Here is a 27756-nt window from a genome sequence, read left to right as displayed (position 1 = left end):
CAGCTTTATTCGTAATAGCCAGAATCTGGAAGCAACCTACATGTCCCTCAGTTGAGGAATGGATACAGAAATTGTGGGTACTTTTACACAATGGAATACTACTCAGCAATTTAAAAGAAGGAAATCATGAAATTTGCAGGCAAATGGTGGGAACTAGAAGAGATCATCCTGAGTGAGGTATCCCAGAAGCAGAAAAACACACATGGTATATACTCACTTATAAGTGGATATTAGAAATATAATATAGGATAAGCATACTAAAATCTGTACACCTGAAGAAGCTAAGCAAGAAGGAGCACCCTGGGTAAGATGCTCAATCCTCACTCAGAAAGGCAAAGGGGATGGACATTGGAAGGAGGAGAAAACAGGGAACAGGACAGGAGCCTACACAGAGGGCGAAAGACTCTATCTAGCAGTGTATCAAAGCAGATGCTGACACTCATAGCCAAGCTTTGGGCAGAGTGCAGGGAATCTTATGAAAGAAGGGGGAGATAGAAAGATCTGGAAAGAACAGGAGCTCCACAAGGAGAGCAACAATACCAAAATTTCTGGTCTTTTCTGAGACTGATACTCCAACCAAGGATCATGCATGGAGATAACCTAGAACCCCTGCATAGATGTATCCTACGGCAGCTCAGTGTCCAAGTGTGTTCCCTAGTAATGGGAACAGGGACTGTCTCTGACATGAACTCAGTGGCTGGCTCTTTGATCACCTCCCCCTGAGGAGGGAACAGCCTTAACAGGCCACAGAGGTCCTTAATGTTCACAATGATGACCTATGTCTATTAGATTAAATTAAAAAAAGACAAATGGAGGGTGGAAAGGTAGTTCATCAAGTAAAGTGCTTTCTGAATTGAGGTCTCAGCAGCTGCATAAAAAGCTAGGTATGGAGGTGTGGGCCTATGATTCCAATGTTGGTGGGTAGAGACAGATGGATCCTAGGGGCTTAGCAGCCAATCGATGTGGCTGGACTGGAAGCTGTGGGTTCGGCCACTGAGAGTGCCCAATTCAGAAAAGGTGAATCTCAGTTCTCTACATTGCCCAATGGGTAGCACATAAATGGGTGTACACATGCACGTGCACACAGACAGACAGATTTTTTTTTAAGATTTGTGTTTTGCCTGCATGTATGTATGTATATAGACCATGCACAAGTCTGATGCCCACAAACATCAGAAGAACACATCAGATTCCCTAAAACTAAAGTTACCTATGGTTGTGATCCAAAATGTGGATCCTGGGAACAGAACACAGGTCCTCTTCAAGAACATGTGCTGTAAGCCACTGAGACATCTTTCTAGCCCTAACACATGATTTTAATATTATTTATGATCCTTTATCTCTCATCAAAGTATAGGGAAGAGTTAATTATGTGTATCTGTCTTTGAACCCAAATAGCACAGAAAAAATTAACTTTAACACTCTGACAATATGTACTATTAAATACAACTTTCTTTAGAAATCATTTTTAGTTCACATTTTTTTTAGACAGTCCCCTATAATCTAGGTTCAAACTCCATGTTGCTGAGATTATGGATATGTACTAACATGCTATTTAGTGCTGAGGTTCACACCTAGTTTTATGTGCTAGGCAAGCATTTTGCAAATGAGCTACATCCTCAGTTAAAGGTCTGACTTTCTTGACTTCTACAGTATATAAACTGTCTTCAAAACTTACCATGGACTAGACTATTGCCAGGTGCTACAAGAGTATCCCACAGACATATATTTCTGGAAAAAATAAAAAAGGATTTTTTAACAAACCAAAAAATAGAATTAAAAATAAGCCTAATATAAAACACTTTGTTTTTGAATATATGTTTTTGTTTTTAAATATATAAAAATTGTATATATAACTAATTCTCATACAAAAACTGCTAACCTACAAAGCTGAGTTAACTTCTGATTAGCATGCATTTACAAATAACTTCTACAGTCAGCCTTCAGTGAGTGTTATTTCATGTATTTACTGATTTCCCCGCGTAGCAGCTGACTAACACAAAATCATAGAAAATGCTAAGGAGGTCTGAGCATATAAGCATACACATGGAATTTCTTCTGAATATGGGCCAGACTCTACAGCCTTGAAAGCTAATTTCTCGTACAAAGTGAGTCTTACTTTTCAGCTTCAAGTTTTCTCAATATACAGAAAATACAAAGAAATGTTCATTTCCCCAGCAACCAAATCCTTTCTTCTAAAGTCTCAAGATGAGAACATTAAAAATAAGAATGGTTTTTGTTTTAAATGGTACTAGAATTTCCCAAGCTTTATGCCACTAAAAATGCTTTAAGAAACCTTTATGTAAAAATTCCTATGGAATGATTACTGAACCAAAGAAATATACAACAACAAAATTTTACCTATCCATACATAACACTTCATATCAGCTTCTTCTCTTACCTATTGTCAGTTGAAAGACCAGCTGTAGCTATCAGAGAGGAGGAACTAACGAAGACAAAATCATTGGCTGTCTTGTTATGACACTGCCAAGCCTGGAATAGTTATAAACAATAAATGTTACTGTTGCTAGTAATATTTCCATGACCAAGTAGATGTATAACTAAAATGCAATCATGTACTTTGTTTCTTAAATGTAAGCTCTATTTTTTTATCTTCAGAACTTTAAAAAAGGTGGAGAATACAATAAACTTTCATGTTGATTCTTTCCCTCTGTTTTCTGAATATTCAAGAAAACTTATTATGATACATTTCATCAATTAAGAAAGAAAAGCAGTTCTCTCCAGAACATAAACTTACACATTTCACACATTATCTTTACCCCAATGTGACACAATGCTTAATATCTGATTGATAGACTATGTACCTTATTACTTCACCTAAGCTTCTGAACTCTATTTAGACAGTACTAGAAGAACACTTCTATTGTAGAAAGAAGCAGATACTTAGTTTAAGAAAAGAACAGAGTAAATCCTTTTCAAAGTATCCTAAGCAATCCTCCCTTGGGTTTATTTAGTTCAATACTGAACAGTAACCTTTAGCGTCAGATGACTTACCAGAATCATAATCTTATACCTAAGTCTTTTTAATACATACTGTTTATGTTTAGTCTGTAAAGGGCTTTACTGAAGAACTGACTAAACATAATGTATTTATTCTCTGAAGGCAAATTTCTATGAAGTCTGCACTGTCTTAAACAGAGATGAAAACAAAAGGGTCAGTACCAGTATGCCCTTTCTACTTTGTTCATTAGTAAGAACTAAGTACATGAAAACAATCTGATATGCTATTGGTCTGTTAATCATTTTAGTTAGGCATAAGAATGATTTATAGCTTAGTGAGGTTAGAAAAAGTTCCAGTACTTTCTACGGCCTCTGAAGATATGGTGCTGTATGTGTTAGCTTTCTAAAGTTCACTCAGTAAGTTACACATCAACAGTAGCCTATAGTAGTGACTGAGTAGACAAGACTAGACATTTTATTTCTTAATTTTAATATTACTTGTTTCAAATATAACCTGTTTCCAAACAGAAAATTCAAGTTTTACATATGTATAGGATTTCTGACTTACCAAATATGGCTTAGGCATGCTCCCAGTAACTGGACAACATTTCCAGTTTGTTTGGTACAAACTTAAATATCCGTCAGCATCAACGATTCCAAACTTAAAAAAAAAAATTAAATGATTAATGTAAATGAAAGCACACATTTATCTTTACCCCAATGTGACACAACGCTTAACATTTGATTGATAGACTGTGTTCCTTATTACTTCACTTAAGCTTCTGAACTCTATTTAGACAGTACTTGAAGAACACTTCTAGTGTAGAAAGAAGCAGATACTTAGTTAAAGTAATATGCACCATTGTGTATACAGTCCTTGTAGCTTTTCTAAGAACAAGTACTGAATTAACTATTAAGCTACACAACGAATAAGTGCTCACAAAAAAAGCTATTTCAAAAACATGCAATACGAAAAATGCATAAATAAGAAAAGCTAGCATAGTACTACGCATCCATGATGCAAGCCTTTAGGTGGCTAGGAAGAATTGCTCCCAGTCCCAGGACAGCAAGGTCTACACAGTGAGTACCCTGGTACACTGGACTGCACTGTCAGAGCCTGTGTCCAAAAAATAAAAACAAAGAAACACCCAAGCACAAAGCAAAATTACAGAAATAATAGAAAGTAAAATATAATATGATAGTCAAATCTTTTGCTGAATCTCAAGGTAATTTTAATTGGAAAGACTCAATTAAGTGCAGGAATATGAGAAATGGACCACACAGGATACAATAGCTAACTTTCTTTTTTAACATTATAAAGAGTACATGCTAGCTAGCCATGGGGCTCACATCTGTAATCCCAAGTACTTAGGAGGCTAGGGCAGAAGAAAAGATTATCACAAGTTTTAGGCCAATGTGAGCAAACTTGTATGTCTATTTTGGACCCATCTTTTTCTACATATAGATCAATAGATCAATCACCTATTATAACAATCTGATCTTTTCCTGTAACATTCCTTTCTCTGACTATTTAAACACGCATATGATTTTTATAGCGAATTGGATAATATACAGACCCAAATTTCAATTTAAGTTTATTGTAACTACCCTCATCAAGATATACACAATCAGCTCTTCTTGTGCTGTGTAGTATTACAGTGTATATACAATTTTAAACTTTCTTTTTATACACAGTTTTCAACTTATTCTATTATAAAAGGTGTTGCTTTGAACATTCATATATCTATATACCTCTTCATAATTATATAGACTAGATATTTAGAACTAGGAACACTTTGCATCAATTAAAATTGAAAGGTGAAGGCTGGCAAGGGGGATGCTTTCATTTAGCTCTTTGGGACTCACATAATGGAAGGAGGGAATCTGACTCTTGTAAGTTATCCTTAGATCTCCACATATGAGCCATGGACATGTGAACCATAGTTTGTGCTTGGCTTACTTCCACAAAATAAAGTTTAAAAAAATGTAAAAGTTGAAAGATGAAGGTAGAATGAATTTTTAAGCAAAATAATTTGAACTCACTGAACATTTATTCTTACATATTCGTACTATTAGGTACTATCAAAATTTAAAATATCTTCTAAGTTTTAACTTGTTTTTCTTCAATTTTCAGTGATGACTACTGAACTTATACAGGTTAACATCAGACTGCTTATTTCCTTCTTTAATGCTTTCTGAAAATTCTAGTTAAGCTATTACTAGATATATTAGCCTACTGCGTTTGTCTGTTGCAGAAACTTTCTCACTAACTCTTTTTTCTAGTTTATTTTGTGCTTTCTTGAGTAGAGCTAGATTTGTTATTCAGCAGGGATAAACATGGGATATATATTCAAATAGTGTTAATGAATCACCAAATTTGAAAGATAGTGTGGCTAGACATCAACTTACTTCTCATTCCTTATCTAGCAGATTTCTATGACTAGAGATCTAGTAATTGTATTTTTTCCTCTTTTAATTGGAATTTTTGTGTAAGCTGATGCCAATTATTTGACAGGGAAGTTGAGTAAGTAACCATTCACAACACCATTTCTTTCACATTTATAGGATTCTTTGTATTTGAATCAAAAACAAAGTCAAATAACCAAGATAAAAGTCAAATACGTCTGTCAACACATTTTAGTACTAGGCAGTCCCTTTTTCTTATGAAATTATATTCGTTTCTTTCAAAAAATGGTCATTAATCCTTCAAGTACTGTTTTCCCCTACTAATCTGCTTTTTCTAAATTATTTCCTGTGATATTTTCCAGGTGATAATTTCTTCCCAACCATACAAACACACTTTATTTTTAAACTTCTGTGCTATGTTTCATACTAGCTTGTTTTATTAGTATCACTTCTGAATCTCTTAAGAATTCCTTATGGTTGTCATTAGCCTTATTATCTTAATTTTGCTGAAGTGTTCTGTCTTTTGAGTGCCCAATTCTATCTGTAATTCATAATCAAACTGATTTTCATAACTGGGATAGATTGAGTCTTCTCTATCACTTACTCAGGATGTTTTCTTATTAAAGGGGAGAGCATTTTTAGGTGTTGTGCTATTTGCTTCCATCACATGGCTAAAGTGAATGCTTATCAAGATACCTGGTAGGCAATGAAGCTTGTTGTACTTTAAAACAGACTGAAGGACTGAGTAAGTGTTAATGCTGATAAATAAGTCAGATTACAGAATCAAATTGTAGAAAGGTTTGAGTATTATACTGATGAAACTGATAAAAGGCACGGCAAAGTTTCTCAAAAAAAGTTATTACTTATTTTGTAGCTATTTAATTATGTCGTTCATAATATCATCTTATTGGAAGGACGATAGGTCAAAGGAGCCATGGATTGACAAACATAGACTAGAAGCACACTGTCAACTAAAATGGAAAGCATGAAAACACAATATTTGCATAGATTACACTAATTAAGCACTCATAATCTGAAAAATCAGAATCTAAAATGGTCTGAAATCTGAATATTGTGAGTATCATAACGGAAATTCAGGGGAAGGTAAAGGGAAGGGATATTATTATGTGTAAACTTTTGGTGAAATACAAGCCTAAAGGCAGTATGAGCAGGCTAACTTATATTTTAACCCCTGCAAAAACTGCTACAGAAAAGCAATTTGAATAAGCAGCAACATGAGAAGTCACAGATGGTTAAGGGATGGTCTAGAAGTGGTTCAGCATACTTCTTTAATAAATTAAAACAAAATCTTATTGTTCCTCCCTTCCCCTCCCCCTCTACCCTTCCTTACCCCACTTCAAATTCATGGCATCCTTTTCTTATTACTGTTACATATATATGCATAAATACATAAATGCAACTAGCTCAATCTGTTTAGTATTGCTTTTGTATATAATACTTTCAGGGCTGACCATATTGTACTAGATAACCAATTATAAGGCTCGTCTGTGGGAGTGATCAATTCTCCTTCTCTTGGCTGTCATTAGTTGCAAATCGTTTTTTTGCTTTGTTTTGTTTTTTTGTCCAAGGGCCCCATGAAATTTCCTGTTTTTTCTTTTTTTTTTTTTTTTTTTTTCTGTTTTTTCATTAGTATGTCTACTTATGTAGCCATATAGCTAAGCTGTCATGGGTATAGCTTTCCTGTCATTTCTAGGGAAAAAAAAAAATCTCACAGCACACCTCTTAGTCACACTTTTTCTTAAATGGCTCTGTATTTAAATGGATGCCCACCATAAGGTCTTTGTTCTTCTTAACTCTACTAGTAGAAAATACTCAAAGAAAACATAATAAACAATGGAACTGTAATGTGAAAAATGTCCTATAAAAGCTGTGTGGCTAGTCTATAGTTTACTGATGTGCCATTCTAGAGCAGTGCTTCTTGGTTTTAAAAATGCATGTAAATCACAAAATGAATTAGGTAGATCTAACATATTCCAAATTGTACTTGCTGCTTGTTGCTGTAACATCCTGAGTAGATTCTAGGAAATAACGAGACGGACATTCACACGCAAAGAAATATAAAGTGGAACAATGGTCCCTATGGTACATTTAACTTTAATAGTGATATATGTGTACGACATACCTAAAGAAGAAACAAGTGCACTTAAATGTTCTTTCAGAAGAAATTCTTAAGAATTAGTACTTTATATTTTCACTACAAAACATCAAACTAGTGAATCTATATATCAATTAAAAAATAATTTAATTAACAATAGTACCTTATTTCCCTGATAATTAAATCTCATTCTTGTAATTCTTGAACTGCCACCAGATCGAAAACATGTTATTTGCTGAGAATGGCCCCATTCAAACATTCTGACACTCCCATCTTGAGCTCCTGTTAGATCTGCATTATAAGATGACAAAAATTACAGTATTTATTTTTAAAAGTTTTGAGAAAATTTATCTCTTCAACCAATCTAGAATGATTTATCAAAGAAATTCCTAGGAAATAAATCAGTCCATTTGTATGAATTTCCCTTTAAAATTTCATTTCATACAAAAATAGTATGATGACTAGGAGCATGTCTTCAAACAAAACAGTGGAAACACTTATATTTGAAACATTTATGACTATAAATTATGATTCTTCTCAAAATTATCTTAATGTCTTAGTAGCCTAAAATAAATAATTTCTATGACAAACATTTACTCTAATAAATTATTTGAATTATTAAACAATCAATCTTTATCAGTCATACAATTAATGTTTAAATTAATGTTTTTCTCAGAAAAAGTCATAAACAGTTTTGAATGACATATTAAAAGGAAAATTTTATTTCTAAGTATTTTGATCTCAAATATATATTAATGTCTCTGATAATACTAATTATTATAATAAGAAATAATAATATATGATAGTTATGGGACTAAATGATATAATTTATATAAAGAACTAAAAAATATAACAAATGATACCCAAATTATATTAATTAAACTGTCAGAAGTAGTATAGTATAGAAAATACATAAAATCAATACATATAAAATAAACAGCAAGCTGATAACTACATTATTAGCTGACTTCTATTAATTCTTTACTAAATACTTACTAGAAATGATTTCAGGCTGTTTTAGAATGTTTTGCTGTGCACTGGGGCATGGATGAAAGGGAAGTAGCACAATGTCTTGAGAATGTCCAAGAGATTCTTTTCCTATCACAGTCCTATGTAACTATTTTATTTTAAATTTAAGGGTATGTCACTTGCATTTATGTTTGCATGTATATGCAGTGCCTCTGGGGACCAAAAGAGAGTGTAGGATTCCTTGGGTCTGGAGTTAGAGATGGTTATGAGCCTCCATGTGAGTGCTGGGAATGGAACCTGGGTCCTCTGGAAGAGCAGCCAGTGTTCTCTGGTGATCAGAAAGCCAGTCACTTTCTGATCACCCCCACCTTCTTAACTATAAACAATGAAGATAGGCATTTAAAACTATTTAAGTTTTCCTAATCTTATCTATAGTGCTAAGAAGACTAGTTGGGAAGCCTCTAAGTTACAAGGGCTCTGGTGTTCTTGAATTGTGGTATATGAACAAGCCAAAACACAGCTTACTATAAACAGTAAGACAAAAACAAGTTTCAGCTCTAATTAGGAACTTCAATGAATCAAATTTCTTTTAGTCTTGCTTCCTCAAACACCTTTATATTTTTCTCTTGCTATCTTAGTATGATTGCTAATCTTTACTACCTGAGTCTAGATTCACCTAAACCATTGAGACACACCACTGGATATGTTTGTGAGGACATTTCTAGATAGGATTAACTAAGGGAGAAAAACTGTACCACTAAGTTAATATCTCATGGGCTAGAGAACCAGATGGAATAGAAGAGGACAAAGGAGAAAACTAGCTCAAAGCGATAGCAGAGCCTCTTCCATGGTTCTTGGCTGCCTTCCACCATACTGATTTCTTCTCACACAACCAAACACTTGAGCCTCTCAAACTATGAGCCAAAATAAATGATTCCTCCTCTCTTAGGTGGTTCTGTCAACTATTTGGTGAAAGCACTGAGAAGGTAGTATCTTGGTAAAGCCACAAACCACCTGTAATTTGCTTTCATAAACTTAATAGTGAGTAAGTTGATGGTTCTTGTGTCAGAAGACAGACACAGAGGAGACTTATGAAGACCCTCAAGAGCAATAAGCAATCAGGCATAGGAGAGCACCTTTATCTCTTGGTACACAGTCATAGATTACCACAAAAACATCACTCAGATTGTAGCTCTGACAACTGATCTGAGCATATTTTCCTAGACTGCTAAGTCTGTACATATAACAGACTGTGTCCAGCAGGGGGCCTCGGTAAATAAAGTTTAAGAGAAGCACAAAATTGTGTGTTCTCCTAAATTCAAGTCTAGAACTCCTATATCTCTTGGACCTATGAGAAAAGGTGATAAAATATTTATACATTATTAATTTGAAAAGATACCAATTTCTCTCAATATACCCTTTAATTGCAAAGGGAATGAAATAAAAATATTTTTAAGAACCTAAAATAATCATATGCCTAACATGAACATATGCCAAAATACCAATTAATCAATACTTCCAATGAATTCTTTTTTTTTTTTTTGCTAAAACAAGAAAAGCTTGAGATTTCCAGAAAGAAGAAATGAAAAAAAGTATCACCTACCTGAAATTGTTAGAATTTATTAATACTCCCCATTATAACTACTATTAATATAGCTGATAAAAGACAAGCTAACAAAATTGGTATAACACAAACTTTTCTATGAAAAATAAAGTAGATTAAGGACTATCAGTTGAAACTAAAAGTTTCCCATGAATTTCTTATGCAATTTATAAAAAAAAAGTAAAAATAAGAGAATCATTGTTAATCATTGTCAACTTACAGTAAGGAAGAGTTGGATGTGATGTCATTCTTCTAACATTATTAATGGCTTTTTTAATCATCTGGTAAAAGAAGAAATGTTTTAAAGTAACAATAAAATAAAGAACTAGAAATTGAAGTTGCAGGGTTGGTTGTATAGCTCAGTGGTAGAACACTTCCTAATTATGAGTTAGGTACTGATTTAAATCTTCAGCAACACAGAAAAGCAGAAGTAAAACAAAAACACACACACACACACACACACACACACACACACACACACACACACTCCCAACCTACTAGTTAATCAATACCTCCAATACCCCTATTCCCTTTTGGCTAAAACAAGAAAAATTTCTCTCCAGAAATTAGTCATCTTTCTTTTCTTGCCAAATGATTCATTTAAACTCATTTTAAAAATAAATTTAACTAGCCTGTCAAATAAGAATAAATTAAGGGTAAAATTAAAGAGAGCTACAGTTACATGTCAGTTTACATTTGAACATCAATTTTAAGATAAATTCTCTTGGATTTTGAATTATTTAACTAGCCTAAAGCTGTGGCATAGGTAAGGGTAGTAAAAAAGTAGGCCATCAGAAGTGGTAAGTGACAGGAAATGGGAAGATCCATGTGGATGAGTTCTAATCCAGAACCAAAGAAGTTGCTTTAAAGAAATACTAGTAAAAAAATCTCTCAGTAATAAGAGACCTAAGAAAATGTTTTCTTAATTCTCCAGACAAACCATCACTCAAAAGGGCAAACAGGATAGACATCAGAAATAGGAGAAGACAAGGAACAGGACCGGAGCCTTCCACAGGGGCCTCTGAAAGATTCTACCCACAAGGGTATTGAAGGAGATACTGAGACTCATAATCAAATTTTGAGCAGAGTGCAGGAAACCTTATGGAAGAAGAGGGAGATAGAAAGACCTTGAGGTGAGAGGAACTGCACAAGAACAACAGAAGCAAAAAACCAGGGTCCAGGGGTGCTGGCAGAGACCAATACTTCAACGAAGGGCCACACATGGGGAGGACCTTGACCCACTGCTCACTTTCCAAGTGAGTTCCCTGTAAGGGGTGTGGGAGTTCTCTGACATGAACTCAGTGGCCAGCTCTTTGATCAGCAACCCCTGGGGGAGTGGGGTGCAGCCTTACCAGGCCACAGAGGAAGATGATGCAGCCAGCCCTGCTGAGACTTGATAGGCTAGGGTCAGACAGTAGGAGAGGAAGACCTCCCCTACCAGTGGACTAGAGAAGAGGCATAGGGGGGAAAGAGGGACAGTGGGTGGGACCATGAAGAGATGGAGGGGGGCGACCGCTGGGATACAAAGTGAATAAATTGTAATAAACAAAAGAACAAACAAATAAATACAAAAGAAAAAAGAAATACTAGTAAAAAAGTCATTCAGTAATGAGACACTAAGAAAATGTTTTATTAATTCTCCAGACAACAAAAACTTGATGAATATATGACTATTATTTTAACTTCACATAAGTACCTCTCCTTTGTTTAGTGGTGGTGTGGGGTCAGAGACTGAATTTCGTTGTATTGCCCAGGCTCACCTGTAACTTGCGACCCGCCTGCCTCAGGCTACTGAATACTGGAATAATTACAGATATATGCACCATTTCTACTAAAACACTATGTTCTTAAAAATATGTCTACAAGTTCTTATTCTTTCTTTTATCTTTTTGTTTGTGACCAAAAAATATCAGAAGAAAATAATAAAACACGGATTAAAGGTTTTTCTGAAACCTTTTCTGTTATTTATGTATATTTCTTTAAGTTTCTCTTTAAAATACAATGTCCGAAGCTCACGATTATAAGATTTCTAATGCTTTACCAACCAGGTAATTTCATTTTAAAATTACCAATTCCTAATTTCAAATTCAATTTAACCCTTAAAAAAAACAGGTATCAAAAAATGTAATTTGAAGCACTTGACCCTTGATTTAAACTTCATCTGATCAATGAGTCAAGAAATATTTTCATATTCAAGGAATATGAAACAGCTACAACAAGTAAAGCAAAGCACTATCAGGCTTCATTAGCAATAAAGGAAAAGATTACAAAAGAATAAAATTTTGTAATTACAGAATTATGAAATATTAAACATGGTTGCTAATGATGACTTGAACAATTACCTGTATTAATTACTTAAAAAAAATGGCAGGGCAGGCAAAGCAAATAGAATGTTTTATGACTTAGGATATTAAAAACAAAATGTAATAAAACAGAGCAAAAAAAAAATGCCACCTAACACCTGGAATTAATTAAAGAAATGGCTTCTATGCATCAATTTTTATAACCTAATTAATAAAGTAAAATCTTAGAGAAATATATATAACGTCACAGGCAATCAGTGCTAAAATACATGCTGTATCACTACATATTTTCCTCAATTTTGAAAACCTTCATTTTTTTTCTTAAAAGAAAAAATGTCTCAGCATTACAAAATATCATACCCAAAATGAATAGTGTTTAATTAATATTTTCTAAAGAATATTTTCTAGAACAGGGTTAAATACAGCTTTTGATAGTAATAAAAACTACATGGTACTGGCAGAGAAACAGAATGGTGGATCACTGGAATCAAATAGAAGACCCTGAAATAAACCCAGAAACGTGGATTTTTTACAAAGACGCCAAAACTATACAATGGAAAAAAAGACAGCAACTTCAACTAATGCTGCTGGTCTAACTGGATGTCTACATGTAGAAAAATGCAAGTAGATCCATATTTATTACCCTACACAAAACTAAAGTCCACGTGGATCAAAGACCTCAATATAAAATCAGACACACTAAATCTATTAGAAGAAAAAGTGGGGAAGAGCTTTGAACTCATTGGCACAGGAGACAACTTCCTGAACAGAACACCAACAGCACAGGCTCTAAGATCAACAATAAATAAATGGGACCTCATGAAACTGAAAAGCTTCTGTAAAGCAAAGGACACTATCATCAGAACAGAATGACAGCCTACAGACTGGGAAAGGATCTTCACTAACCCTGTATCAGACAGATGGCTAATATCCAGAATATATAAAAAACTTAAGAAGTTAAACAGCAACAAATCAAATAACCCAATTAAAAAATGGGGCACACAACTAAACAGAATTCTCAATAGAGAAATATTGAATGGCAGAGAAACACTTAAAGAAATGCTCAACATCCTTAGTCATCAGGGAAATGCAAATCAAAATGACACTGAGATTTCACTTTATACCCATCAGAATGCCTAAGATCCAAAACTCAAATCACAACACATGCTGGAGAGGATGTGGAGAAAGAGGAACTCTCCTCTACTGCTGGTGGGAATGTAAACTTGTACAACCACTTTGGAAATCAATCCGGTGCTTCCTCAAGATCCAGCTTTACCACTCCTAGGCATATATCCAAAAGATGCTCAAGTACACAACCAGGAAATTTGCTCAACCATGTTCATAGTAGCTTTATTCATAATAGCTAGAACCTGAAAACAACCCACATGTCCCTCAGTTGAGGAATGGATACAGAAATTGTGGGTACTTTTACAGAATGGAATACTACTCAGCAATTAAAAATGAGGAAATGATGAAATCTGCAGGCAAATGGTGGGAACTAGAAACAATCATCCTGAGTGAGGTATCCCAGAAGCAGAAAGACACACATGGTATATACTCACTTATAAATAGATATTAGACATATAATATAGGAAAACATCCTAAAATCTATATACCTAAAGAAGCTAAGCAAGAAGGAGGACCTCGGGTAAGATGATCAATCCTCACTCAGAAAGGCAAAGGGGATGGACATTGGAGGAAGGAGAAAACAGGAACAGGACAGGAACCTACCACAGAGGGCCCCTGAAAGACTCTACCCTGCAGGGTATCAAAGCAGAGGCTGACACTCATAGCAAAGCTTTGGGCAGAGTGCAGGGAATCTTATGAAAGAAGGGGGAAGATAGTGGGAACTGGAGAGGACAGGAGCTCCACAAGGAGAGCAACAAAACCAAAGTATCTGGGCACAGGAGTCTTTTGTGAGACTGATACTCCAACCAAGGACCATTATGGCTATAACCTAGAACCCCTGCTCAGATGTAGCCCATGGCAGCTCAGTATCCAAGTGTGTTTCCTAGTAAGGGAAACAGGGACTGTCTCTGTCATGAACTTAGTGGTGGGCTCTTTGACCACCCTTCCCCATCCCCCCAAGTGGGGAGCAGCCTTACCAGGCCACAGAGGAGGACAATGCAGCCAGTCCTCATGAGACCTGATAGGCTAGGGTCAGAGGGAAGGGGAGAAGGACCTTACCTATCAGTGGACTTGGGGAGAGCATGGGAGGAGATGAGGGAAGGAGGGTGGATTGCAAGGGGATGAGGGAGGTGACTACACCTGGGATACAAAAAACTGTAATTAGTGTAAAAAAAAAAATTAACTCCCCCCCCCAAAAAAAAAAAGAGCTCAATAAACAGTTTGGACTTTGTGAGCACAGCATAGTGTCTGCTGAGAACTATGTTCTGATACTATAGTGTGAACGCATCCATACACACATACACACAAACACACATATATAAAGATCACAGCTGAGTTACTATAAAACCTTACCAACAGACATTAGAAATTAACTTTATATACTTTTCACGTACTACAAAACTTTGGGATTTCTTTTTTTCCCACACAGGGAAAAGATTAGAGCTGGAGCTAGAACTCAAGAATAGAGCTCTTGGTTGACATATATGAAGCCCTGGCTTTAAATTTCAACTTTGGAAAAAGAAAAACAAACAACTTAAATCTTATTCTCACTATATTAATTTCACAGTGTATAGTTTACATATGACCCATACCTTGATATAGACCGTTAAGTTTCAGATAATCACTAATTAAAATGTAGTCTTCATTTTTAAGCAAAATATATTTTATTACTCTTGGGACAGGGTCTCTCTCTGTGGCTCTGGCTGTCCAAGAACTTGATGTACAGACCAGGCTTGGCTTCACAGAGATCCAGGATTAGAAGGTGTGTGCCACCATGCTGAACCAAAATATATGAAATGTTTTTGTAACCTTTTCAAATGAAAACATTACTTTTAACTATAAGAATAAACAATTCTCATATGTAAGACTTAACTAAAATTTATGCAACTAAATAAGAAGTTTCAAATCCATCAGCCTCTCTGGTTTTTTTTTTTTTTGGGCTCTTTGGTCTCCTTGTGGAGCTTCTGTCCCCTCCAAGTCTATCTCCCCAGTCCTCCATAAGATTCCCTGCACTCTGCCCAAAGTTGGGCTATGAGTCTCAGCATCTGCTTTGATACCCTGATGAGTAGTCTTTCAGAGGTTCTCTGTGGAAAGCTTCTGTCCTGTTCCCTGTCTTCTGCTCCTATCCTGTTTGCTCTTCTGAATGAGGATTAAACCTCTGCCCTAGTGTCCACCTTGGTTAATTTCTATAAATTTTAGTATGTTTATCCTATATTATATGTCTAATATCCACTTATAAGTGAGTATATACCATGTATGTCTTTCTGCTTCTGAGTTATGTCACTCAGGATGATCTTTTCTAATTCCATCAATTTGCCTGTAAATTTCATGGTTTCCTTCTTTGTAATTGCTGAGTAGTATTCCATTGTGTAAATGTACCACAATTTCTGTATCCATTCTTCAGTTGAGAGACATCTAGGTTGTTTGCAGATTCTGGCTATTATGAATAAAGCTATAAAAATAAGACCCCCTGCTCAGATGTAGCACACGGGCAGCTCAGTCTCCATGTGGGTTCCCTAGTACGGGGAACAGGACTGTCTCTGACATGGACTCAGTGGCCAACTCTTTGATCACCTCCCCCTGGTGAGGTGGCCTTAATAGGCCCCAAGAAAGATGATCCAGACAGTCCTGATGAAACCTGATAGTCTAGGGTCAGACAGTAGGGGAGGAGTACCTCCCCTATCAGTGTATTAGGGGAAGGACATGGTGGGGGAAAGAAGGAAGGAGGACCAGACTGAAAGGAGATGAGCGAGGGGGCTACAGCCACGATACAGAGTGAATAGATGGTAATAAATAATAATAGAGAAAAAATTTGTTTTAAAAGTTTCAAATCACCCTTTTATGTATTAACCTAAAGGAGAAAAGATAGGGCAGCTAAACATAATCTAAGGATCTTTTAAATTTACATACCACAGATGCTCCTCTGCCTGTCTGTGTGCTTCCAAGCCATGGCATGTTGATTGGAGTGCCAGGGTTGCTGTGCGTATATGGAGTTGAGCCCTGGATAGCTGTTAAATCATCACGAGCATGTATAACCAAGAAGTCTTCTGATCTACAAAGCAATATTAACTAGAATGAAAATGGATCAACAGTTTATTTCTTTTTTTTATATATGAAAATGTAAACAATTTGTATTTCCTTTTAAAGTTAGTTTTCCTCAGCTTTAACTTATAACTTAAATATTGGAAAAGTTTCCAATTTCTTACTCTTTTTTAATTCTAATTTCCCCTTGAAGAAGCTACTGTCATCCCTTAACTACTCCTTTAGCAAAGCAGTGTCTACTCGATCTACAATTAAGAGTATTGCTTTTGATCCCTATGTGCTGCATCAAGAGAGCACTTACATTTAAGGAATCTTTTCTAAATTACAGTTCAGTGGATACAGTCACTTATATTATATGACTGAATTAAAAACAAAGCATGACAATACCCTTTGATTTCTGTTTCTGCATCATCATCCACCCAAGTATAGACCTGTGTGGCCAGAATTCCAGATACATCCAGTTCTTGTACATCATGGCTGGAGGCAATTGCAATACAATTTCTATTTGCCTGAAAAATAAATCACGTTACCTTTTACATTAAAAGACTATATGGGAGACTTCTGAGAAAAATCTCTAATAAAACGCACAAAAGGATTCTTACCAATTAATATTTTAAACTCATTTTTAATAATTCAATTTTTAGAAAACAGAAACAGGACAGGAGCCTACCACAGAGGGCCTCTGAAAGACTCTACCCAGCATTATATAAAAGCAGATAATGAGACTCATAAACAAACTTGGGCAGAGTTCAGGGAATCTTAGGAAAGAAAGGGGAGATAGTAAGATCTTGAGAGGACAGGAGCTCCACAAGGAGAGCAACAGAACCAAAATATCTGGGCACAAGGGTATTTTCTGAGACTGATACTCCAACCAAGGACCATTCATGGAGACAACCTAGAACCCCTGCTCAGATGTCGTCCATGGCAGCTCAGTCTCCAAGTGGGTACTCTAGTAAGGGGAACAGGGACTGTCTCTGACATAAACTCACTGGCTAGCTCTCTGATCCCTTTCTTTGGATGGGGGAGCAGCCTTACCAGGCCACAGAGGAATACAATGCAGCCAGTCCTGATGAGACCTGATAGACTAGGGTCAGATGGAAGGGGAAGAGGACCTCCCCTATCTGTGGACTTGGAAAGGGGCATATGAGGAGATGAGGGAGGGAGGGTAGAATTGGGAGGGGAGGAGAGAGGGGACTACAGCTGGGATACAAACTGAATAAACTGTAATTAATATAAAAAAATAAAATCTCAGACCATTCACACTTCTCAGGTAACACCCAAAGAAACAAATGGGGAAAATTTAAATCTAAATGGTATTTTTTAAAAAATGAAATGTAAAACCAAAGAGATTATTTGCCAGCTATAAATTTTGAAAGAATGTAAATTATAGTACCAAATGTAGAGAAATTACTATGAAACCATACCTATACTAATGAACAGCAGATTTTTATGTATGTGGAGAACAGTTTTAGGTATTCATACTTTTCTAAGGGGGAGTTAGGCACTATAGAGGAAGTAAAACACACACATGACACACAGAGTTAGACAGATTTTACAATTTGAATACTGCTTAAATGGGTAACTGCAGTTTTACCTGATCTAAAAGTCCACATTTAAGGATGTTTATGAAGGAGGTGAGATGAAAGGACAAAATGGTTAAAGAATTGATTAAATAAAATCACGATGACAGGTGTAGGATATGAAGATGAACAATCTACTAGTAAAAGGATTTCTGGGTGTTACAAGACACAGAACACTTAGTCATAGCTGGTAGTCCAGCTGCTCAGACACTGAAGCAGGAGTCTCACGTAGGCAAGGGGTTCCAAGAATGGTCTTGCTGGATAATATTGTAAAATTAAAAATAAATATGTACTTAGGTACTATCTATAAGTATCCTTTATATACACCTGAAAAAAATAAAATCCTATCATTTTAAATTAAAAGAGAAAGTAACAATAAGACACTATAAACTATTTTGTATAACAATTTGGGAAAATTCAAGTGGGACACGATTCAGACAAAATTCCCTTTGGACTTGTATGTGAAAGACTACCACTTCTGCAGCAGATTACAAATACCTCTAAGGAGGACGTTAAGCAGAAGACTAAAGACTACCAAGAAAACATACAAATTGGTAATTTTTGCAGGAATAAGCCACAGAAAGAGGACTTCTAATACATGAGTTTCGTCCTAGCGAATAGAATTATATCCAACAAGCTCATACAAGGCCCTAGAAAGCCCTTTTCGATTAGGTAACATATTATCTTGTGTATATTTTAAAGTTACTGTTTGATATTCAAATATCTGTATAGCAATAAAATATTTTAGTTTTATCTCCCAATTATACAACAAAACCACATCAATAAGTTATATAACAATTTTATAAAAGAAGTTTTCATGAGATTATAATTTAAAAAGGGGGAAGTACATTAGGAAGTAGAGTATTGTTACTGAATGAACTGGTAAAATGTTATCCAAAAAGGAATAGTTAAGTCATAGAAAAGACAACTATCAGGCTGGACAGATGGCTCAGGTTAGGAGCAATGGGTCCTCTTCCAGAGATCATGAGTTCAATTCCCCAGCAACCATATGGTGACTCACAACCATCTATAATGAGATTTGCTGTCCTCTTCTGATGTGCAGGTGTACATGCACATAGAACATTGTATACAGAATAAATAAATAAAACTTTTAAAAATAAAAAACTTCTTTTAAAAAAAAAAGACAACTATCTATGTACTTACTTTATTAACAGCAAAGGCAGTAATAATATCAGATTCCTTATGAATAATTCTTGCTTTACCTCCAGGATATCCCAAATCTGCCTCTATCTAAATAGAAGAAAGTATAATATTAAAATTGCTATTTTATTAATAAGACAAATATATACAAATTAATTATCTAGTTCTTTTATAAATTATCTTAAGAAAGTTTTAAAATACATCAATACCAAAGGCACTATTGTTAATTATCCTAGAAAAGAATTTGACAAGGGAAATTTATTCCCTTTACATGCCAATTGTAGGCCCTCTCCCCTACTCCTCAAATAAGGAGACCCTCCCCATCACCTCCCCCTGGCCCCACAGCCAACAGCAGCACATCAAGTGCCATCATGACTGAGCGCATCTTCTTCCCCTGTGGCCTGGTGAGGCTGCTCTCCCAGGGGAAAGTGATCAAAAAGCAGGTAGTAGAGTCCATGTCAGAGACAGCAAGGAGAACTTTTCAAGTGTGTTTTCAGCTATAAAAAGACAGTTGATAAAACATAGCTTCTTGAGCTGTTTATCTCCTCAAGATACTGAACTAACTTTAAAGGATCAGGACATTTTATTATTGAAGTAAAGATTTTCCAAGATTTTAAGTAGTGTAATTACTTAGTAATAGCCATAGTATCACAGGGAAAGTCAGGTGGTTAAGTCCAGTTTTACAGATCACAAAGGTTCACTAATGGATATTATTGGTATTTTGTTTCCTCCTCTAAGCCACCCACTATGAAGTCCAAAGGGCATTCTTAGTTCTTTAGACTAACAACAGCTGTGATTTTAGCAGTTGTAATTTACTTAAGGAGAAGCTGGAGTCCTGGAAGGGGATGGTAACTCACTCAAGTCAGTAATTCATTTTAGTAGCTGAATAAGATTCAGGTGAGTTCACATTAGTGGCAAATATTTGACATCCTGCTTAGCCATGTACATATGTACAGCACTTTTGAATTCAGAAGTGAATACTTAGAATATCAGCATTAATCAAAGTAAGTTGGAAAGCTAGGCAATTAAAAGAAACATAGCTTGATATATTACTTTATTTTATCTTATCATCCTTACCTTGAGTGTTCTAAAAATAGCTACTAAGAAATGTTTCAGATCTCATTATGCAACACAAAAATCCTTATTTTGAAATTAGCATATAACAAATTTATTTTCCACAAAATTTAGATAAAAATATCACCAATGCTGGCTCACTGATTAAAAAGAACTACTTTAAAGGCTGCCTCCAGAATGACTGTTTAACTGCAAGGTGCAGAGACTTATGCAATAACCAAGCTTACATATTCTGATTCTAACAAAATTTATAATCCCTGGAAGCATTAATGTCAGATATGGTCTATCTAAAATTTAACTTACTTACAAACATTAAAGAATTTCAGTGTTTGATAAACATTCTGGGTTGAGGGTCTACTTCTAGTCTAAGGCAAGTATTAGTTCTGTCCCATTTCTGTACTTTTTAAAATGAAAACTCAATTTATCCAATTATCTATCTGGTATCTAAAGTACAAGAGGCTCTCCAGTGGTTGGGGATATCAACAAAGTACACCAAGAGACCCCTACTGGCTGAAAGAAAGAAAGGTATTAGAAGAAACATGACTTTTTCACGGAACAGAGGGTTTGCTGTTAACAGAAGGAACATGCTGGTTTCATGTGGAAAGCACTCCCCAACTTTACCATGAAAAGAAAGCAGACACAAATGATTTTCAGAAAAGCTTTCTTGATATGGTAATACATTCTTGATCTCTCATCTAAAACAATGTTCTGCAACAGCCTGAGATTCAACTGAAGTGGTATTTTAAATACAAAGGTTATGAATACCATGTCAAATACACAATCAACTCCCATAGGGATGAGCAAAGAAATGGAGTTTAGCAGCCCAAGAGCTTCAGGTACATTTTATGTGAGAATGAATATACAAGTCAGATTTAAGATGCATGAAACAGGCTGGTTCAGTTTACAGGAAGGCCGAAAATACTACAATAAAAATTCAGTTGCCACATGAATGTTTAGAGGCCACCAAAGGATTCTGGAAAATCTGTTAGAAGCTGAAACATAAAAGGATGTAGGAATGGCTATCAGAAAAACGGGTAAGAAGCTATTATGGCTGAAGTAAGAATTGTGGAAGACTAAACTAGGACAGCAAGTGTTAACACGTTAGAACGGGATAAACTGTGCTAATGGGCTGTATTGTTTTTAGCATGGCTAAAGAAAGGCTGATTCTAGTTTTCAAGCCTGATAAATGAGTAAAGGACCATTTACAGAGAAGGGAAAAGTGAAAAACCAAAACAAAACATGAGCTTAGGTGGTGGTAGAGGAAATGTATGGCATTTAGTAATGAATTAGAGCTAGTATGATTTGAAAGGTAACAACACAAAGGTAATATTTAAATTGTAAGATCAATCAAAAAGGAAAGTAAAAACAGAACCAATTTCTGAGTATGTCTATTCTCAAGGAAAGATAAAGTGAGGCCAGGTTAGACATTGTCAAGTTAACTGGCTAATGCAAGAAATTTTGTTAAAGAAATTAAGTGAAGCAACAATGTTAGGAAACTATAAGGGATCAGTAAGATCAAAGCATAGGGAAAAGTTGAAATGGAAGACAGAAACTGGCAACTGAATTTAGCATACTTTAAAGCCAATTATGACAAGCACAACCTCAGTCAAATGGGTAGAGATAATGCCTAACTACATAAGGTTCTGATAGCTAGTGAATAGAGAGCAAATCTCAGGGACATTAAAAGGAACTGACATTTTGTTTTTTAAAACAGACATGTTGTTTGCAATATAAAAATGGGAAAATGGTAATTTCATGAAAGAAAGTATATCAACAAGTGCTTAACAGAAATTAAATCCACTATAAACTATCACTGATTGATAAAATTTAAAAGCCGACTATGTCATGTCAGAATGAAAGGTAATTGAGATCTTAAACACTGCTAGCAAAAATGTAAAATGGCATAAATATCCAGGAAAACACTTGGACATTTCTCTAGAGAGTTAAAGCATATACCAAGGCTACGGGTACAGTTCAGTGATAGAGCATTTGGCTAATACATGTGATACCCTTGTGTTAATCTCTAGTATTACAAAAATCTACACCTACCATGTAATTCATCTATCTACTCCTAGACATTTACACAAAAAATCTGTACACCTAAAGAAGGTAAACAAGACAGAGGACCCAGCTTAAAGATGATCAATCCTCACTTAGAAAGACAAAGGGGATGGACATTGGAAGAAAGAGAAAACAAGAAAAAGGACAGGAGCCTACCACAGAGGGCCTCTGTTAAGACTCTACCCAGCACTGTATATAAGCAGATAATGAGACTCATAACTAACCTTTGGCAGAGGGCAGGGAATCATATGAAAGAAGGGGGAGTTAGTATGACCTGGAGAGGACAGGAGCTCCACAAGGACCAAATATATCAGGGCACTAGGGTCTTTTATGAGACTGTATCTCCAATCAAGGACCATATATGGATATTACCTAGAACCCCTGCTCAGATGTAGCCCTTGGTAGCTCATCATCCAAGTGGGTACCCTAATAAGGGGAACAGGGCCTATTTCTCATATGAACTCAATGACTGGCTCCTTTGCCTACCACCCCCACCCAAGGGAGGAGCAGCCTTGCTAGGCCACAGAGGAGGACATTGCAGCCAGTCCTGAAGAGACCTGATAAGCTAGTGTCAGATGGAAGGACAGGAGGACCTCCCCTATCAATGGACTTGGAAAGGGGCAGGGAGGAGATGAGGGAGCGGGCTACAGCTAGGACACAAAGTTAATAAACTGTAACTAATATTAAAAAAAAAATTAATAAAAAAAAGACTATCTGTAAAGACTCTGCTGCATGAATTTTATGAGAGCAATGAGAATTATCAAAGCATATAACATGGAAGAATCTCACAATGATTATGCTAAGTAAAAGACACAAGTCAAAAAAAAAAAAAAAGCAGCAGCAGAAGCAGCTGCTGCCACTCATGGTGCTTATGCCTGCAATTCCAGCACCGGAGAGGCTGAGACAGCTGAATTGCCCTGAGAGTGTGAGGTCACAGGGACTACTTAGTGAACTCCTGGCCAGCCTAGGCTTCAGAATGAGATTCTGTTTTAAATACAACAGAAAAATAAAACAAAATAATAACAAAATGACATATGACTTCACCTACATCAAATTCCTTAAAATAAAAATTAATTTACACATTTGTAGCTACCTGGGGACGAAAAGGACAGAGAGGAGGGAAGGGGGAAGGATTAAAATGTGAGGGTTGATGTGTATAACCATCATCTTGATGGTGGTGATGGTTAAATTGAACAAGCTACATACTTTAAATATGTGCTGTTATTTAAGTTCTCAAAATAATTTTGTTTTTAGTTTTTAAAGGCAGCATAAAAGCTCCATTATAACATTTTCATACATGTTATTTATACTTTGCTCTAATTCATCTCCTCCTACTACCTTCCTTCTCTCCTCCACCCCTTCTGCTCGTTTCTTTCCTCTGAATGTCACACATACTCCCACTATCCTTTGTTGTGTAGCTACTTCCTCAAATTGAAGCATTCCATCCTATACAAAAGGAGACTCTTAAGGCTTTCAAGAAACTAACAAAGCTTAGAAGACTTAGGAAGCTCATGAAATTTATAAGGCTCAAGAAACTTACAAGTAGGAACTCTTCAAGTTTTTAAAAGCAGTAAAGAATTTCCAGGCCAAAGAAGTTTGTCTGTTAGGACTGTAAATTGGGCCGGGAGCTCCAGTGTGGCTGGTATTGTATTACCCACGTGAAGTGCACTTGAAAGTCATGTAGCTGCTTTTGAGTCACAATCCTCAAGCAAATAACCCCAAAAAACTCAGTTTCACCAAGGCAGACTTGAGTGGAGCTGTCTCTCTAGCGTGAATAGGGGTTTACTCAGTCACATTAACATCCTCTTCTTGTTTCATGACCTATCTCTCTCTCTCTCTCTCTCTCTCTCTCTGTCCTACATACAGGCTCACATAAAGAAACATGGTATTTGTCTGAGTCTGGCTTATTTTGCTTAAAATAATGATTTCTAGTTCCACCAGCCATGTGTAAGCTCCTCTCTGCCCACATCCTTGTCAGCACTTGTTATGCTTTATACTCTTGATAATGGCCATTCTGACTGGAGTAAGATGAAATCTCAAGGTAGCTTTAATTTGTATCCTCCTGTCAACTAGGATACAGAATACTTTTTCAAACATTTTGGCCATTTTCATTTCTTTCATAAAGATGTTTTCTAAAATGTATAGCAGAATATGGCTTGAAAATATTGGCTGAAATAGCTATTATGGTAACCAAACAATGACTGTATTTTCATTCAGCATGAACAAGACTTTAGAAATATGTCAAGAAAAAAACAGCTTATCTAAAGTATCAAAATTAAAATGTATGAAAATGAATTCCCAATAATACAGAGGCATTATTTAGTATTATCTAAACAAGAAAATTGTCAGCTAAAATTTTTAATTGTATTCTCTCAAAACAAAAACCATTCGCATACACACATTTATTTTACCAGTTTTAGATATAGTATATACTTGATATCAAATCAGTCTTTTATTAATTGCATAGAATTAGTCTATTTCACAAATTCCTTTAGGAAACAGTAAGAATTTCCCCCTGAAATTACTGATGTGAGATTGTCTTAAAATTTCTGAGTCAAATACAATAGGATGGATGAATAAAAATCAACATAAGAATGAATGTTTTGGTCACAGAAAAATCTACGAATTAATTACGATTATTCAAATTATCATCTGCTTTGCTTTAACTGTCAAGAACTTAGGTATTTACTATGTACAAGGCATGTATTATATGCTATTCTTTAGGATATAACGAATACTATGCAACAGTAATTGCTATATGAGGTAAGTTTTCAAATAAAAGATCAGTTTGACTTTCAAAAGTAATACTTGCAAACACAGAACAATGCTATTGATCTTCACACTTCTTGATGTAGTTACGTGTCCTAAAAACCTCAAAGGCATATATTCAGAAAGATCTGTAGCCACCACAGAAAACATTCAACTCCCTTTAAAACTGCATTCTTTGAATTAACAAGAGGCCCAATTTTTATGACTGCAACACTTGCTAAGATTAAACAGTAAGTTGAGGGGTAAGTCTCATTCCATTGGAAATCAACACCAGTTGAAAACTAAAATATAAATCTCTTTTTGTTCTGGTAAAGAATGCAATTTTTAATTTCAGTTGAATGACATTAGGTACCTTATTGATGTTTGGCTCCTCCATCATAGAATATTTGATGGTTTCACTGTTGTCCTCTAATGACTTTGTTAAAAAAGAATAATCACATGTCAAAGAGTAAAGATGAGATGTAACATGCATAACACTGAGGTTTTTTTTTTAAATTTATATTTGTAATCAAATTACTAAAAAAGAATATGGAAATAATATCTTCTTAAATTGCATATATTTTGAAAGAAATGTATGCTGGAGAATGTTAAGGAGTAGGAAATCTTAAAGGCTTAAAATTCCTTATCCACCACTACAAATATTATTTCAATGTACATTGTTTTGCTCATTTATTTTATAATGTTGACATTAAAAGAAGATTTTACCTAAGGCACCTTATATGTGTAAATTCAGAGCTCTGGTGTCAACTAAAAAGTAAATTTAAGCTATTGTCTTAATACAACTGTTTTAGTTCCATAAGATATAATTCCTCCAGAAAAATCTCCTTAGTAGAAAATTCCACTTTCTCCCCTTCAAATCCTCTCCCCTACAGTGTTGCCAGCAATAGTTAATGACTTGGTGGGAGGAATATAGCCTCACTAAAAAGTGACATCAGTACTTGTTAAAGAAAAAAAACTGGGTCAGGACTTTTCAGTTATCAGAAAATTAAATACGACTGATAAAGAGCAAAGATGTTAATTGTTAAGTTTAGTTGGGAGTGGCTTTGATAATCTACCTCTAATCAAGTGTAGCTAATTTACAAATAAATACAACCTCTTTTGAAGATATTTTAGTTTAAAAAAAAAAAAGAATGAGCAATAAACTACATTACACAAGGAAAGAAAAGCTCTAGGATTCATAAGAATTTTAAGGTGTGATAAAGAAATGAAGTCAGGTAAAGAAACGGAAAAATTTCGTTTTCAATCACATACAGGAATAAACAATAGCAGCATCAAAATACTCAGTATGCCACATAGCAATCTTCTAAGTAAGTAAATTCACAACGGCGTTAATGATCATTTTAATAAAAGTAATATATAACTGGCAATTTTATGAATAACCAAAACAGACTAGTCACTTCCTAGTAAAAATTAAAGTAATTTTCTATCAACACTGTAAGTTAAAGATTTTATTTAACTCTATCCAACTTATGTTTTATTGTCTTTTTATTTTTCTTTTTTAGAAACTCTTTAGGAGTAGCATGGCCAGTAATAAAACTACAAGGCAATACTGAATTCTTACTGCTAGATCCAGAATGGAAAGTGAGTAAAGATCCCACATTCCATAAAACCTGAGACCTTTTTCTTTCAAAAAAAAAAAAAAAAAAAAAGGGGGGGGGGGAATCTCTTAATACCTCATTTTCTCCTGAGCCCAGACACAAATAAAAATCAGTGTCTGTAGTAGAGAATGAGAAAATGAAGACAATGGAGGCAAGCTGGGTCAGGGCCCTTGACCTTTGTCTCTCCTCTCATCCTTCCATTCCTTCAACACAGAGAAGGTGTAGCTAACCTGTATCACAGCTACATTTACACTTGTGGTACTTTTTGTCACATGGCTTTCTATAAAGTATAAAATAGCCAAAGGTAGCATGGGAGGTCATTAGCCATCCCTGCCTCCATTTAGTCAGCTGCAAATAAATTCATTTTCCTTTACAAAAACACCACAACAAAGTTTTTATGACTTTCAGTGAGTGTCCAATACTTAATTTAAAGCTATTTATTATAAAGACACCTCAAATAAGTTGTTTTGCGGATTAAAAAATGAGAGAAATACTTAGCATACTGATGTTAGAAAAGTTGTTAGTTAATACTTATGCTCATGCATTTGATTTAAAAACTGCAATAAAGTAGTTTTATATTTTTCATTAGGCATCATAAAGCTTCAAATAAGCCGAGACTAAAACTCTGTTCCACATTTCTCCCTCTGACTATGTACAGAATATAGCAATAACTACTTGTGGGCTAGTATAAAATGAATATGCAGGACATTTCTTCAAATTTTTAAAATGTCAGTTATGTATTAGCAAACATTAAGCCAAATATAATTCCACACCCATAAAATGAAATAGATAAAATAAAAATGTGTGTGATTACTCATTAACTGCTATTCTTACACAATATGGCATGTTGTACCACTCTATTTCTCTATGCTGAGTCACCAGATAATCTAATCTGCATACCGATGTTAAAGGCACACTAAAGGAAAAGTATCACATGGAGTCAGATTTAAAAATCTAGAAAAATGTACCAGTACCCTTATATACT

The 27756-nt window shown here is 35.2% G+C and overlaps 1 protein-coding gene across 1 annotated transcript in view; it reads right to left on the bottom strand.

Moving 5' to 3' along the window:
- The window catches only part of Dmxl1 (Dmx like 1), a 142597-nt gene that overhangs the window by 5421 nt on the left and 109420 nt on the right, over nt 1-27756 (bottom strand). Inside the window, exons 33-41 of the mRNA XM_055622471.1 lie at nt 25526-25588; nt 19273-19359; nt 16916-17037; nt 16397-16538; nt 10276-10336; nt 7647-7774; nt 3530-3622; nt 2402-2493; nt 1679-1731 (exon numbers count right to left, since the gene is read on the bottom strand). Coding sequence (XP_055478446.1) covers nt 1679-1731; nt 2402-2493; nt 3530-3622; nt 7647-7774; nt 10276-10336; nt 16397-16538; nt 16916-17037; nt 19273-19359; nt 25526-25588 — 841 coding nt within the window. The remainder of the gene's footprint in view (nt 1-1678; nt 1732-2401; nt 2494-3529; nt 3623-7646; nt 7775-10275; nt 10337-16396; nt 16539-16915; nt 17038-19272; nt 19360-25525; nt 25589-27756) is intronic.

The sequence above is a fragment of the Psammomys obesus genome, unplaced genomic scaffold, assembly GCF_907164565.1.
Source record: "Psammomys obesus unplaced genomic scaffold, mPsaObe1.curated_primary_1811, whole genome shotgun sequence".
Classification (NCBI taxonomy): Eukaryota; Metazoa; Chordata; class Mammalia; order Rodentia; family Muridae; genus Psammomys; species Psammomys obesus.
This window is presented reverse-complemented; position numbering and strand designations above follow the sequence as displayed.